Source organism: Aspergillus piperis (genome assembly GCF_003184755.1).
Source record: "Aspergillus piperis CBS 112811 unplaced genomic scaffold BO85scaffold_12, whole genome shotgun sequence".
In the NCBI taxonomy this organism is placed as follows: Eukaryota; Fungi; Ascomycota; class Eurotiomycetes; order Eurotiales; family Aspergillaceae; genus Aspergillus; species Aspergillus piperis.
The window spans coordinates 600,244-615,370 of NW_020291602.1; the positions used below are offsets into that span (position 1 = coordinate 600,244).

At 52.0% G+C, this 15,127-nt stretch overlaps 5 protein-coding genes across 5 annotated transcripts; 1 reads left to right on the forward strand and 4 right to left on the reverse strand.

Moving 5' to 3' along the window:
- Nucleotides 1-1,015: 1,015 nt before the first annotated feature.
- BO85DRAFT_52854 (tellurite-resistance/dicarboxylate transporter family protein) lies at nucleotides 1,016-3,044 on the reverse strand. Its single transcript, XM_025665451.1, has one exon. The coding sequence runs from the start codon at nucleotides 2,593-2,595 to the stop codon at nucleotides 1,345-1,347; it is 1,251 nt and encodes a 416-aa protein (XP_025514447.1). The 5' UTR covers nucleotides 2,596-3,044; the 3' UTR covers nucleotides 1,016-1,344.
- Nucleotides 3,045-5,814: 2,770 nt separating this feature from the next.
- On the reverse strand, nucleotides 5,815-7,645 carry BO85DRAFT_374309 (uncharacterized protein; the record flags this gene model as incomplete). The annotated part of the gene is made up of 3 exons (XM_025656123.1): nucleotides 5,815-6,779; nucleotides 6,828-7,480; nucleotides 7,620-7,645. The coding sequence occupies 3 exons, from the start codon at nucleotides 7,643-7,645 to the stop codon at nucleotides 5,815-5,817; spliced, it is 1,644 nt and encodes a 547-aa protein (XP_025514448.1).
- Nucleotides 7,646-9,012: 1,367 nt separating this feature from the next.
- Nucleotides 9,013-10,030, reverse strand: BO85DRAFT_450552 (J-type chaperone JAC1). Its single transcript, XM_025660397.1, has one exon. The coding sequence runs from the start codon at nucleotides 9,937-9,939 to the stop codon at nucleotides 9,160-9,162; it is 780 nt and encodes a 259-aa protein (XP_025514449.1). The 5' UTR covers nucleotides 9,940-10,030; the 3' UTR covers nucleotides 9,013-9,159.
- A 370-nt stretch (nucleotides 10,031-10,400) lies between these two features.
- On the reverse strand, nucleotides 10,401-12,619 carry BO85DRAFT_469742 (putative pre-mRNA splicing factor). The gene is made up of 3 exons (XM_025662352.1): nucleotides 12,172-12,619; nucleotides 12,033-12,066; nucleotides 10,401-11,952 (listed from the first exon to the last, which is right to left on the reverse strand). Exons 1-3 carry the CDS (start codon nucleotides 12,211-12,213, stop codon nucleotides 10,445-10,447), a joined length of 1,584 nt encoding a protein of 527 aa, XP_025514450.1. The 5' UTR covers nucleotides 12,214-12,619; the 3' UTR covers nucleotides 10,401-10,444.
- Nucleotides 12,620-12,693: 74 nt separating this feature from the next.
- Nucleotides 12,694-14,882, forward strand: ppmA (type 2C protein phosphatase PTC7). Its single transcript, XM_025660398.1, has one exon. It carries the CDS (start codon nucleotides 13,168-13,170, stop codon nucleotides 14,491-14,493), a length of 1,326 nt encoding a protein of 441 aa, XP_025514451.1. The 5' UTR covers nucleotides 12,694-13,167; the 3' UTR covers nucleotides 14,494-14,882.
- Nucleotides 14,883-15,127: the final 245 nt, after the last annotated feature.

The window sequence follows — 15,127 nt, forward strand, 5'->3', positions numbered from 1 at the left end:
GCCCACGTGGCACCAAAGAGAAAAACAGCACAAATGAGAGTCATAATGAAGAAGAACAGAAATAATACCGAATGAGATGGTGTGACGTATAACGGAAACAAATGAAGGTCGTGCCATCGGAACAGACGGCTTCTTAGGGTTGTTCCCCGCTCGTTAGACTAAACCCCCATCCCCAAAAAAGAAAGTGATCAGGTGAGGCGATGGAGGGTCCCCAAAGCAAGGTATATTACCCCTCCTTGACAATTTATGACGGAGAGTGTGAGGCGAGCGTAAGAAAGCAGTAGAAAGGGTGTGGAGATAACATGAGGGGCAGTATGCGGTGTAGAAGGGGAGGCAAAACACTGAGTGGGGATACATCGTTGACAGAAGGGAAGCAGACAAGAGAATTAGGTTACATTAGAAGCAGTATCAAGCAGGAAGATAAGGAATGACTAGAAAGGAAGAAGAAAGTAATGAAAGGATACAGTAGCCATCTAAGCTTCGAAAGAGAGTGTGATGAAGATGAAGATGATGAAGACGATAGAGATGATGATGATTCAAAAGAGTGTATGATGAGCTGATGAGCAGTCAGATCGATGCTTGAGACCTTTCTGAGTATGGAGAGGAGGGGAGAATGCGAAGGAGAGATTTGGAGAGTAAAGGAGGGCCTTAATATACCTGAGAATCATCAGTCATCAGAGTCCAGATCATCGTTCACAGTCCAGTGCCTCCGTTCACTCTATACTTGGGAATGAGAGAGGAAGTCGTGGAATGAGGGCCTCAAACCGTGGAATAAGGGCCCAGATCGTGGAATGAGAGCCTCACGGCGTTACGCTGAACATCAGGATTCACATATTCTCGTGGAATGGAGACATCTCTCGCCCCGAATAGGAAGTGGAGATGGTGAACGGTCGAAAAGTGTGAACGGAGGCAAGAGTGAACGAGTCGATGCGACAAATACCATTCCACGCAGTCTCTCGTAATGAACATCACACTACGAGAAAGTCCGTATTGTGTAGCAAGAAGGAATCGGGTTGCTGTTCACGCAGGAGAACGCGGGTCATTACTAGCTCTCTACCTTAGGGAACTTCCGGTGGAATCACAATTAAAAAAGGGGGATTGTAGGACATGAAGAAAGTCTAATTCTAAATCTATAATGTATCCCAAACGCCTGTGTAGCTAGAACAACAATCCAAAAGGAGTCGTAAAAAGGCTGACACAAAGAATGAGCGCTCAATATAGTGTATGCATATAATCGTTTCACCAGAATCCACCGCTAGAGATGCAAGAACATTGAAACCCAAAAGATGCTGAGGCTAAAATATGAGACAAGAAATGGAAAAGGAACCAAGGCGGTGTGAGGAATCATTCAGACACATCCTCATCTTGACCCGGCCACATGATGTCCTTGCGGATAACGGCCCGGATGGCGCTAACCAAGACAAAGATAAACATGATGATGACACAGAGAGACATGGCGGTGGCCACGCCCTTGACGCCTGGGCTCTCAAACGTGTTGGCCAGGGTGATGGTGGCAAGAGTGAAACCGGTGTTGGGGAAGACCATGGCAAACCAGTTGAGGTGGAACCCCTTGGGCGGGGAGCGGACAACAGCAACAACCGCAATGCAGAAGAACCAGAAACTCAGAGCCCAAAGGAAGATGGCCGCACTGACAGCGAGGAACAGCATGACGCGTCCGTCGATAACAGCGTGGGGATCACCGACGATCTGGAAATCATCAGGCAGCGCCTTAGCCATACCAACCAAAGCGAGGGCAGTAAAGGCAGGTGGGCCAACACAGATGAACATTCCAGGTCTGTGTTCGGGACTCGGCAAGCCGACCTCCATCAGTCGTCCGATGTAGTGGGCGTACATCATGAAACTGATAGAGAAACCAAGACCCTGGAAGGTAATACCAGCGATGACCATAGGTATTCCATCACTAGCCGGCTGTCCGCTTGCGATAACGGACGCGATGGTACCACTAAGCATGACAGGGAAGGCTGGCAGAATCCACGACGGCATCATGGTGTGCAGCTCGTATTTGTGGGTGGCAAAGACAAATGAGTACTGAGCGACGGCGGTGATCATGGTGAAGCCACAGTAGATCCAGAAGAGGACTTGGAGACACTTGGTAAATTTTTCGTTCGAGTCATCACCAAAGCACTTGTACAAGCCAGTGATCATAGTTGCAATGGAGAGCCAGAAGGTCGGGAAGAAGAGACCTTCACGGTCATGGCCGAGAGACTCCAACATGTTCTTATGCAGGATGAATCTGATGGCCATGAGAGTAGTGACGATGACGAAGAATGCAATGTTGAGACAGTAGACTACCCGGGCAATGTCCTTCAGGCCCTTGAAGTCATGAGGCTGGTTGACAATCAAGAGGGCCAACCCGCCGCAGCTCATGGTCAAGGTATACCAGGCCCAGGTAAAATGGCGTAGACGCTCGCGGAGGCCCACTCGACCTGGTTTCTCGAATGTATGGTTGACGCCTAAGTCGGCTTCGTGATTGACAGTTATCTCGGAATCATGGTTGGCATGTTTCTTGGTCTCATGGTGGAAGGTTTCCAGATCCGAACCAGACGAGCCAGGGAGGCTCGTTTCAACGTTCATAGTGCCGATCGACTATGGTCTATACGGTGATGTATAAGATATGAGGTGAAGAAATCAAAGATAGGAATAGAGAAGAGGTGTGAGGCAGTGTAACTGATGGAGAGCAAAAGCCACCGGCTTCCCTGCTCGTGAACAGTAGGAGAATATCAAGAAGTAGACAATGCCTGGTTCAAGTGCCTCGAAAGGAATGAGCCAGCCTTTTAACCAGGGAGGGGTGACCAGGCCTTAGCAAGCTGAGCGGACCCGTACTACTATTGTACACCGGGGGCCCACAGCGAAACAGCACGGAAAAACGTTTTGGGATACGGAGAACTGAATTGATAATTGTGGAGTGGATATGAAAAAAAAAAAATCTGGTAAGACAGGGTGTTTGCTCAGGTAATGCAATGGCTTCTGGAAGAACCAATTGTTCCACGAGCTCGACTACCAGCGATGCATTGCACCTCCAACAGACAGGACATTCCACAGGTCATATAAGACTACGCATCAACCCCTATGCTTTGGGGCTACAGTAAGGCAGTGCTTCTTGGGCTGCCAGAAAGATCGTCCTTCAAGTGTCAACACAGCATGGCCAAGAGCATAACAGCCGACCTGCAGGGGCATGGCAAGAGTGGTTGGCTCACCAGGCGAAGAGCATCACAGTCTAGACTTGAGATAATCAGTATCGCGGGGCCCAATATCTAGGCGTATGTAATCTCCAATTTAGGTCAGGAGAATTAGGAATCATAACAAGGGGGGCCACCATATTGCCAAGGCGGACAGGGATCCACGGCACTCAGTCGAAGCATCATAGGAGGCGAAGGTTGAACCTGATGGCTAGGGGAGTAGATGGTTCATGATCCTCAACCTTCCAGAGACTCTCTTCCGCCAAGCCATGCGAGGTTATGGTTCTGCATCAGTGGGTCGGTATGCATCGACAACGTCAACTGGCAGGCAATTCAGTTCTGGGTAGAAGAATTGATGGTATGCGCCACGCACTGTGTTATTATTATCACAGAATTTTACCCGTTTTGAAGGGTTGGGGTCCGGAAATTCCCCGAGAGTGCGGACGTGCCCATTGCCAGCATTTGTCACCGCAGAATCGCTGCCACATCAGGGACCACAGGTCTAAATCGGCCAAGAGACCTGTATAACTTCGTCTCAATTTTGAACTGGTGGTGATACATCTGAGTTTGATGAGTGTTGTTATCGGGGACAAAAAACCGAATTTTCGAGGATTGATTTTTTGCCCCTGGATCCATCCCGAAACCTTTTCGGCCCATTGTGAGTTACGACATGGGCCGCGACGGGTGCGGCAAAAGGAGTGGCCAAACGGGAGGAGGTCGATGCTAAGCCCTGTTCGGACCGAGGATTAGGTACGGGAGACAGAGTCAGGAAGGTACGAGACGAGGAACAGCAGTAGCAGTAGTAGCAGGAGCAGACTAGCAGTAGCAGGAGGACCAGAGATAGTACACTTACTCAGTCGGGAGGCAGTCCCAAAGACAAGGTTGGAGCTGGAAAAGTGGAACTCGATGGACACCATCCGGGCCAATCAAGCGGGCAAATGCATTGTAGTGCGCAACCAGGAATCTTCAACGTGCGCTGATTTCTCCAACCTGTTTCGCTCCCCAGATGAGCGATGGCCAAGAGGAGGATCGACAGCGCACCATGGCATCTCCGCTGCCAAGTAGTGGTGGCTATAAAATGCCCAGAATATGGGAGAGGAAGCGAGCAGGAAGGTTTTTGCCAATGCTATTAAGACTGCGGGAGATTTCTTGGGAGGTTCGGGAGTGGACAGTCAGAGAACTAAAGTCGACCGCAACCCAAAGAATGTAATGGAGAGGGGGGGGAGGGGATCGGAAGTGGGCCCTGATCCATGCGGGTGACCCATGGATGGCAACAATGTAAAAAACAGGCCCATATACGCATAAGTTGAGGTCACCGGTGAGGGCAAAAACTGAACCCATTCAACCAACTGGATGGGGGTGGGGGGACAGACAATTGGGAAGGAGAGGATGGAAAATGAAGAAGTTGTTTGTGTTTGTGGGAAAGTGAAATTTGGGGGAGGAAGGAGCGGAGGAAGACGGAAAGGCATCAGAGGAAATCCTGGCTGGGCATCCCTTGGCACGAGTTTCCTCCGGAACGTTTGACCAGATGGACCAGATAGTAGATAGTCCAGATAGTCCAGATAGAGTAGACAGTTAGAGATAGAACTGATCTTCTTCCTACTCCTTCACAAAGTCAATCCCGATCCTTCCCTTCCGTCTCTTGGATGCTCTTGGCCGGATCGCCGCCAAGCATGGCTCAGCCATCTATCGAGATACTTGAGACTCGATAGATCGTTGATGAAACTATCTCGGCGTTCTTGTCCGCTGGCGATCCCCTTCTTGTCGCCTAATCCTCGAGTCGTCATTCCATTCTGTGACTTGACTCCCTTATCTCCTCGCCTACTTCGTGGTACTCCGAGACTCCTGGAAAATGTGATTGCCTACAACATGCCAAGCCAGTGGCGATGCACTTCCTCATTTTCCCCCCTTAGAGTGCCTAGAGATGAAGCGCGAGTTTGATGGCCACTATCTACTAGGATTCCGTCAAGGCGACGACATCGGCTGCAGATGATGTCCAACGCCCAGCTCTTCACGGCAACCCGGATCGGCTTCTGGACCCCCCTGCAGATGGACAATGGCCCGCAGTGACACGGCTAGAATTAGAACAACTACCCGATAACACAACAGGGAAAGTAAGACGAATGCTGCCCGCTGCAAGACACAGGTCAAATCTTAGGCAGGCGAAGAATCTGGAACTCGCTTCGCGCGGCTTGGATCAACATGCAGAAACGCTAAACATGCACATGCAACCTGTCCCCAAGACAATACAATACGCTATCAGGATACCTCATTGCGACGCAAACTCGGCTGTGCTTGTAATTACGCATCCACGATGGAGCCAGGGTAATTCATAGCAAATAATCATTCAACATCATATACACAAAAGGAAATTCGTTGTTGGCAGTGGGAACGATGAGCGCATAAACTTTGAAACAGACTCCATACACTTATCTGTCATCCCGTACGCCAGGTCATGCATCTCATGCCATCTGTCGTGCGTTGTTGGTTCTGTGGTCGTGCGTATCTGGATATACATGTAAGAAGGATGGATTGGAGTTTTTCTTGGAAGAATCGTATCGAAAGAAAGAGAAAGAAGAAACGAGTGGAGAGATCAGACGCAGTGCAAGGGCATTCACATCATCATCCGATACACCAGGTCCGAAGCAAGCTCGGTGGTGGTGTCCAGCAAGGCACGGAAGCCCCGCGCTGAAGGCTTCAATGGCTTGCTCGACGGAGATACAAGATCACTCTCTACTGGTGGAGAGTAGGCCGCCAAATCACGCACCTTGCAGGCAGCAAAGTGCACGACCAGCTTCCGTAGCTCGTTATCCCGCAGCTGTGTAGCGGACGTGGGGGTGATCGGCTCCAGACGAGTAGTCTTGGTGTACGTGTAGTGCAGGAGATCAAGAACCTTTCTGGCCTTGGTGGTGTTGAGGCTATGCTGCTCCTCGTCCTCACTCTCGATGCTCGATTCCGCGAATCCCAGGTACAGCAGGTCGCGATGGAGCTTGCGGAGACAAAGCTGGGCCAGCGCAGGGATCAAGTATCGGGTCGCAAAGACGTACAGCTTGGCATGGAAGACCAGGTATGGCAGCTCAAACGGGGACCGAGCAGACATGACGCTTGGAGGCCTCGTCACGGAGCAAGAGCGGGGGTCGACGTAGTCGATGGCTGAGAACTCGTCCCAGAGACTGGTCCCTTTCTCGTTCATCCGGGAGTACTGCTGCCTGGCGAAAGAGGTGTCGATCATTGGACCTGTCTGTCGTCTGGCCGTGACTCCCTGGTGCTCTTTGGACTCTTCCCTCTCCTTCTGCTGTGTCTCTTCCTTCTGGTCTTTGTTGTCCTCTTTGCTGGGGGCGTCTGCCCCATCTTCTGGAGGCGTGGGCGCAGTGTGTTCCCAGCTCTCGGTGGGCGATGAGGCCGCCGCCGCATTATCAGCTGGCTCCGGAGCAGGAGGTATCTCTGCAGCCTCAGGAGTTGGAGGGACATCCTCAGACACTGCGTTGGTTTCAGAAGCAGGATTGGCGGCTTCCTCTTCCGGCTTCGAGTTCGAGGGGGGTGGCGTGGATGGAGGTGTCAGGTTGGGCGCGGCTTCCTCTGCGGCCGCTCCCTTCTTCTTTTTCTTGTCCTTCTTATTCTTTCTACCTTTCTTTCCCTTGGATGCATCATCTCCAATGGCGTCCCATCCATCGCCATCATTCTGCTCCGCTGCGGGAGTTGGAGGAGGCTGCTCGCTTGCCTCTTTTGTCGCAGGTACTGGTTCTTGGGGCTCATCATCAGCAATGGCACACTCCCAGTCGTCATCCTTGCCCGGGAAACTGTGCTCCACTACAGCGGGCCTGTGCTCTTCGTCCGGACGACTCCACCCATCATCGAGAGACTTGTCGTGGTCGTCCCCATGGGGTTGGTCTACCGGTCGACCAGGGGGTGTCGGGGCTCGCGGAGGAATGGCTGCTGGGCTGGAAGGATCGTTGGAGAAAACGCCGCGAAACGGATTGTTTACGGCCTGCTCCTCACGGTCCTCTTCGCGCGACCCCGGGGGTGGCACACGGTAGTCGCCGGTATAGGCGTACTCGCAGAAGGCGACGAAAGTTTCGACGTCATACTCTTCCAGGACAGCGATGTGGTGCTTTGACTCGCGGGTCTCCCCACTGTTCATGAGATGGTCGAGTGGCTGGGAGACATGACGGGCGAGGCCGGACTGGATGGTAAGCTTGGTGTGGTTGGGGCCGACCAGAAAAGTAAATGGCGGTGAATGGACGATGCTGTACCCATCCAGAGCGTGGTCAGTGGCAGCACTGTGGTGGTTGGCATGAAGCAGAGATAGAAGGAAAGAAAAGAATCAAGCGCAGAAGCCGGACAAAATGGTGTGAGTCATTCGAGAGATCGCAATGGCTAGAGTCCCAATTCTGGTTATGATTGAAGGTCTGCACTCACCTACTAAAGTCCCGATCAGACTCCATTGGCGAAATCTGTTGCGTTCCTTGTCATTACAACAAGAATTGAGTTGAAAGCAAAAAAGGGCCGACAGACAGACGGACTCAGAATGCGATTAATATATGCGATCCTCGATACTCCTGACTGTTCGCGGAGCTCTCCACTCATACATGCGCCCTGGAAATTTTCCCCTCCGGGTGTCTAGTCCCTACGCCAAAGCAGCTATAGGCGCAGGAGCCGACTAACTGGGTCAAGGCAGTCTGCTACGTGTGCATCGCTAACGGGTTTCGGAGTGGGTTGACCGCCAGCTTTTGCGATGCCAACCAACGGCCCGTTCAGTTCGTCTTATCGCGACCACCAGGTGATGCATGGGCGTCGCTAGCCAGAGATCAGCGTCGTCGGACTGGCTGAAATTTGTAGCAATATATCCTATCCCTGAGTGTAACACATGTATGCTGCACGGGCTGCAGCAGAGGGGACTTCATAGATTGGTGATGGGAAATCGCCCGTTGATCCTCATGCCCAACCAGACGCTCGCTCTCAATGCAACAACATCTCACACGAGACAGAATCTGCTCTCCAGCGGCAATGAAACCAACCATAGGAGTCACAGGATGGCTGGGATGGTTCGCATTCCCCACTAACGAGGCCAATCCTTGCCCATGTGCGGGTGTGGGTGTTGTATTGCTGGTTCCAGTCATATTGTTGCCCGATGGGAAGCCTTTTTCATCCCAGCCTCTTAGGGACCCAACGGCGGTCAGCTCATTGGCGTAGAAGTTCAATTGCGGTGGTGGGGGTGGTTGGAGTGCATGGTCAAGTGACTATTTTTGTCTTTTCTCATTGATTGAAAGTGCTTCATAGATTCGTAGTTGCAGGTTCAATCAATTATCCAAGTGTGCTGATGAATCAAAGATTAAATGTTAAAAGTTCAATCTTTTAATACTGCCGTGCCCTAATCCGCAACACCGGGAACTTCCTACACGCTACGGAATAACAATATATATTTACATCATGTTTCGAGTCATTCAATTGAAAACGCAAAATAAAATAAAAATCTCTATAAAAAGGCCACAACTGTGGGACCCACGCGGAAAATATCCACCACGAACTGAACTAGATAAGTACAATCAGTAAGTAGTACGTAGTTAACTAGTTAGTCCCTTGCTGAAGTGACAGCCAGAGACTCCACTGACAGCACGTCGTCGACCACGAGTAAGATGAACTACTATATTATAGTTGCTTAACAACTCAAAGCATATTACTGACGATTATAATGGCCATTTTAGCGTCGTGGTATTCATTTCAGGAATATACTTTTCTCCCATTGATAATAGCAGTAGCAGTAGCAGTCTATGCACTCATATCTTACGTAGTAAAGACTGTGATTAAGAGTGGAAAATGATCGATTGCTCCCTCATTCTATCATCAAGCCCTCTATACTAGTAATCACATAAGATAATCATGGTATCTCTATACATCCAAACAAAAAACCCCCCCAAAAAATCATACACACCCACCATTTCCTCCAAATCCCATCCATCTAATGGACCAACCTAATCTCCCTACACCCAGGCTCCCACTCCCTCAACCCCTCACCCACACTATACCAAAACCTCAACTTAACACACTCCCTCCTCGCCAACTCAACATCCCCCTTATCAAACGCCTCCCCAAGAACCCTCACACACTCCTCCACCCTCCCCTGATTCTCCACCTTCAACTCATTGATCTTCTGCTCCGCAACCGCAGCATCCTCCCCGGAATCCGTCACCTCCTCAATCGTCTCCTGTACCTCCATGACCTCCATCAACGTCTCCGCATCCAACGCATGCTTCGATGCCCCATCCTCCGCCGTGACATCTATCCCGTGCATCTCGCGCAGGAGGTACTGCGCCCGTTGCAGCGGGTCCAGCAGAGTGCGGTACGCTTCGTTGATGCGCGCTGATAGCGCCTCCGCTTGTTGCTTTTGGGGACCCTGTGGGTATTTGTCTGGGTGGATGAGAGATTGCCAGCGGAGGAATTCGCGGCGGAGGTCGGCGGTGGGGATGTCGAAGGGGGAGGATGGGGGTGGGCCGGCCGGGAGGGTTTGTTTGAAGATCGTGTAGTGATTGGTTATGTCGGGGGTGGTGTTAGTGGTGTCGGTGGTTGTTGTTGTTGTGGAGGCGAGGCGGAAGGTATTAATTGTTGTTGTTGGTGATGATGATAGTAGAGATGATGGATGCTGTTGGTGTAGGTAGGAAGTGTGCGGGGATGCGGGTGTGCGGGCTTGAAGAACGCCTGTGCGGACGAGCCGCGATGCAATACGGCTGTTTCGTAGCATTGTGTACTTTGTGCGGAATGCTGTGAGGTGTCCTGGTTTCGGTGGACTGTGGTAGTTGTTGGAAAGATGATGCTCGGACTCGGAGAGGGCGGTTGTTGATGGATTGTCGGATTTGCCTCGGATTTGTTAGGGCGGTGTGTGGCAATTGCTGGCAAAGTAGGGTGGCGGTTGCAGAGGGGTCATGTGACTATGATGTATGATGTTCACCGCTTTCTATTTGAGATAGGAAACGATGGGATAAGTCCTGTCTCACCATGTCACACTCCATGAACATAGTAAAAAGTACAAGACGATGAGGTGTTGTAAAGCTAGGTTTGATACTGAACAGCTCAGTGAAGATATATTACCGATGAACGATGTATATTCCTCATAAGCCTGGGCGTGAATCGGATGCTACGCTACAGTGACGAGTTGCCTCATCTTCACAGCTGTACTTACGAAGGACTTCACAAGGAGCAATTCATGGGCAGTCATTATCACTTGATTGTTCTATAGTACATGTACATCATTCAATTCCCCAGAGCTTCACCGTCCGGTCGTGTCCACAACTGGCAATCCACTGGGCATCGGCGCTGATGTCGGTGCTGAGGACATTACCCGCATGTCCACTCAACGTCTTCACCAACGACCAGTCATCCGCGCTAAAGATATTCACGTTCTTGTCAAAGCCACTGCTCACAAAGAATGTGCCTGACTTCTTGGGCTGCACAGGCGCCGGAGCTTCATCCGTTGGTGTGGCACCGTCAACGTCCATGCGGCCCTCTGCCGAGGGAAGGAATGAGTCTGCCTCCGCGCCCTTGTACCATCGAAGATCGGACACCACGCTCTTATGCGCTCCAATGCCACCGCTATTCCGAACTTGACGCAAGTCCCAGCACTTGACCCAGCCATCGCCCGAACCGGACAGCATTCGGTAACCATCCACGCCCCAATCCATTCCAAAGATCTCCCGAATATGCCCCTCCAGAATCATGACCGTGCGGCCAGTCCGGAGATCCCAAATCCGGCCGATGCTGTCCAATCCGCCACTCGCCAGAAGCGAGCCGTCATTGTTGAATGCGACTGTGTACACCTCACGGGAATGTCCTTCTTGCAACAAGAGCTCGGCCGTAGTTTCGACGTCCCACAGCCGCCAGGTGGTATCGTAAGAAGCAGAGGCAACATATCGGCCGGATGGGTGGAATTCCGTCCGGCAGACACGGCCGCTGTGGCCAGATAGCGTCGCCAAGGGCTGATCCTTGTCTAGAGACCACAGGCGGACATTTCCTTCACCTCCTCCCGACACTAGATTCACCGTTGACTCCGACACATTCGACGTAGGCAGCGTAGCTCCGGGAAACCATGAAAGCCCACCGACTCGATCATTATGTGCCTGGAGTGACAGCTTCTCTTCAAGATTAGGCACTGTAAGCAAGCGAATGCCACCGCCCCAGTTACCGGTCGCAATAGTTTGCCCGTCGGGAGAGAAACGACAGATACTGACGGGGCGGTCGCCCGCAATCTGGGATCCGTACAGATCGAAGTTGTGTAGCTTTTCCTTGATCGCCTTTCGATGCTTGATATGCGTGCGTAGAGGTATGGTCGATTCCTCCTTCAGTCGGGCCACACGCGCCTTTGCGCGAGGCAACGAGAAACGTGCAATGTCCTTCCGGGCCTGCAAGAGCTCGTTGGTGCCCTCCGTATAGAATTCCTCCTGCTGCTCTGCCTCCTCTTCATCGCCTTCACCCATGGCCTCCATCATTTCCACATCGCCCTCTGCCGCCGCGGCTTCTTGTCGTTCTGCCAGATCGGTCAACAATTCCCGCAGTCGGTCTCTCCGATCCGCAGGGCCTTCTCCAAACAATGTAATCGGTTCGCCCAATTCGCGTAGTCGTGCGCGCACCCGGCCATCATCCGTCGGGACCGCCATGGCCGCGGCTCTTCGCTTCCTTTCAAACTGTGACAAGATGGCTGACGCTCTTTCGGCGGGAATGCCCGCTGCGGCGGAAGGGAGGTCATAATTGCGGTCGACGGCTAGACAGATTGGTGATAAGCAATGGATACATTGTAGATGACCTAGCGACATAGGATCTCGGTAGAGGCGCAATACTTACGGATGTTCGCCAAGTCAATGCCCATGTCCGTGTCCTGGAAACGACGTCAGTATATGCAATGTCAACGGAGGAATCCTCCGGCGCTATTCTATAGAAACGCCAGGAGAAGAAACAGATAACGATGAAGAGGATAGCTCACCTCCGCTTCCTCCACGTACGCCTGTCTCGACGGGTGCATCATGATGGGCGCAGTGGGTGGGGGGTGCGCTGATACTCCGACAGTTTAGACCCGACACGAACAGCCACGGGTGGTTCGAATGGGATCAGAGATTGAAACAGTTATCCCAAAGAGATCCCGTCCAGACGCGCGATGATATGAGAAGCTGGAACAGAAGGGGGATTTGGGGTTCAGGGAAGATGGAGGAGTGGAAAGACAAGCGGAGGCCGCAAAGCAACAAAACAGCGGCACTTTTGCTTTCCTTCCTTTCTCGGATTTCTTCTGGCAGCCCGAAAAAGGCGGCATCCACCAATTCGATCGCAACTTCCTCGCCTCTCGTGACTGTTCTTTCCTCTTTATTGTTCTGTTCTGGCCGTTTACCTTACACGGTGACTGACACTAGCATGCACGATGACGACCACGTTTTCAACTCTTTACTACCCAACCCAGCGGTGTGCTGAATCGGTGAGTTTAATTTAAGTCCATGGTTTTACTCTGGAGCTGCTCCGCGCCCGGAGTATCTACGCTCTTTTATGTCTATCAGCAACCCCTCTGCCTTCCTACGTCGAATTCGCTTTCCTTTTTCCGATCAGACAAGCAACCAGCAACTAATTAGCGACCAGCTTGAATAAATCGCCGATCTGCTTATCCGGGAAATTCCTCTTACTCCTCGATGCTCGCGGAGGCGGTCGATGACGCCAGGCGGTCGGGAGTCCCGTCGGGCCCAGCAATCTGAAATTTCCAGCTTGGATCGCCTCGTCTCTCCCCTTCGCCTGGCCTCACATAATCCCCGACTTTTTTGTCTTTGATCAGCCGGCCATTTCTGGCCCTGTCGTGACCCTCTCCACTCTTTCAATTCCCCGGCGGCTGTCTCGCTCGCCATTTCGCATGCTCCCCCGGTCTCCCTGCTCCATCCCGACTACATCCTGTTCCTGCTGGCACAGACAGGATTTAAGGTGACGATCCGGTCCTTCGCTGATGATCGCACTGGCGTCTTCCGGTAGAGCCTGCAGTGCAGCCTGCAGTAGCCTACACGCCGTTGTTAGGGACGGCTTCTTGGCCTCTGTCTCGGCTCCGAAATCCTCTGGCCTCCGATACCCCCTCGTCTCCTCCTTCACCTCTACATCTCGTTCCCCGCGATTCTCCCGCCGTGCCTTTCATTCCACGTCGCCGTTAGACTCGGCGACTCCGCGGATCTCATATCGCGTCGCCGCGTCCTCTTCCGGCAAAGGCCGCCGGTTCCATCCGGCCAAAAACACCTATAACTTCACCCCCGACCTCCACGAAGCCATCGGCGTCGCAACAGACACAGAGAACAAGGCGCTCCGGCGAAAGAGGAGGCCTGATAGTGGTGAGGATGCGTTCTTCGTGAGCAGAGTCGGCCGAAAGGACTCTGGCGCAGTAGCCTTTGGAGTCGCCGATGGCGTGGGTGGCTGGGCTGAGTCGCGCGTCGATCCAGCAGACTTCTCGCATGCGCTATGTGGCTATATGGCTCAGTCGGCCATATCCTGGGAGTCGCCCGTCGAAGAGTTACGACCAAAGAACCTCCTTCAGACCGGATACGACCAGGTCGTAGCAGATGAGACGATCCGAGCCGGAGGCAGCACCGCGTCAGTCGGCGTGGCATATCCAGACGGACGAATCGAGCTGGCCAACCTGGGCGACTCGGGCTCAGTTCTCCTTCGCCTTGCCGCCGTCCACCATTACACCGTCCCGCAAACCCACGGCTTCAATACCCCATACCAACTCAGCATCATTCCGCCGCGCATGCGCGCTCAGGCGTCCATCTTTGGCGGCGCCTTTCTCGAGGACTTCCCGCGCGACGCGGCCGTCACCAACCTCCACATGCAACATGGAGATGTCCTCATCCTAGCTACTGACGGTGTTTTCGACAACCTCAACAATCAAGACATGCTCAAGCTTGTCACGAGTCGCATGGTTCTCACGGGCGCCTGGACCGCCGATCCTGACGCGGGCATCCGTCCCTCGGAGGATCTCAAACAACTAACCAGCCCAGAGGGTCTGTCTTCTCTTCTTCCTACGCCATCCTCCTCACCATCCTCCGACCCCGACTCTCCGAAATCATCCTCCCCCAGCACGCGCCAGCAGACCTACACCCTTCAGTCTCTCATCGCCGCCACGATCGCCGGCGAGGCCAAACTGGCCAGCATGGACATGCGTCGTGACGGACCCTTCGCCAAGGAAGCCCAGCGCTATTACCCCGGTGACTGGTATCGCGGCGGGAAAGTCGACGATATCAGTGTGGTGGCAGTAGTTGCCGTGGACGAGGGATACTCAGGATGATGAGAGGTGTTTCTGCCAAAACGAGGCTTCTCTGCCTCCCGTATAATATTTCTTTTCTTTTCTTCTACTGGACTTTTGTTTCATGAACGACCCTCCATGCACATGCACATGCATGCATTTTCATGCCGATACCGATACCTATACCTCTTCTATACCTATACTTCCTGCTTGGATTACGTCATTCACATATATACACAGTGACACACTGTTGTACCTTTCCTTTTCCCATTTCTTTCTCCGGCGGTCATCAGGTACTATACTTTTCTTTTCCTTATTGGTCTTGGTCAGGGCAGCATTCATATTGGTAAAAAACAGGTAGAGACGGATGAAAGCAAGATAGAACTTTATTATTATCATTGATAGACTTGACAAGTGAAACTTCATACCAGATACTTTACTTGAGCAGGATAGTACTACTAGTAACCATAGTAAATAAGTAGAAGATATAAATCCTTAGATAGATAGATAGATAGAATAACTATTCAACTCGCATCCACCATATACGGCACAACGGGGAGAAGAAATGTAAAAAAAAAAAAAAAAAAAAGAAAAGTTAACAGGAACAGCACGATGAGTATACAATTTCGATTCATCCATTCGGCAAAGCTGAAAACAAGAAATAATAACAACAGCA

Bases quoted from the DNA above. Each gene is read 5' to 3' on its own strand.
- BO85DRAFT_52854 (XM_025665451.1), bottom strand. From the start codon at position 2,595: ATGAACGTTGAAACGAGCCTCCCTGGCTCGTCTGGTTCGGATCTGGAA.
- BO85DRAFT_450552 (XM_025660397.1), bottom strand. From the start codon at position 9,939: ATGCTACGAAACAGCCGTATTGCATCGCGGCTCGTCCGCACAGGCGTT.
- BO85DRAFT_469742 (XM_025662352.1), bottom strand. From the start codon at position 12,213: ATGATGCACCCGTCGAGACAGGCGTACGTGGAGGAAGCGGAG. The intron at 12,067-12,171 runs GTGAGCTATCCT...CGTCGTTTCCAG, and splicing joins CGTACGTGGAGGAAGCGGAG to GACACGGACATGGGCATTGA. The intron at 11,953-12,032 runs GTAAGTATTGCG...CAATCTGTCTAG, and splicing joins CATTGACTTGGCGAACATCC to CCGTCGACCGCAATTATGAC.
- ppmA (XM_025660398.1), top strand. From the start codon at position 13,168: ATGATCGCACTGGCGTCTTCCGGTAGAGCCTGCAGTGCAGCCTGCAGT.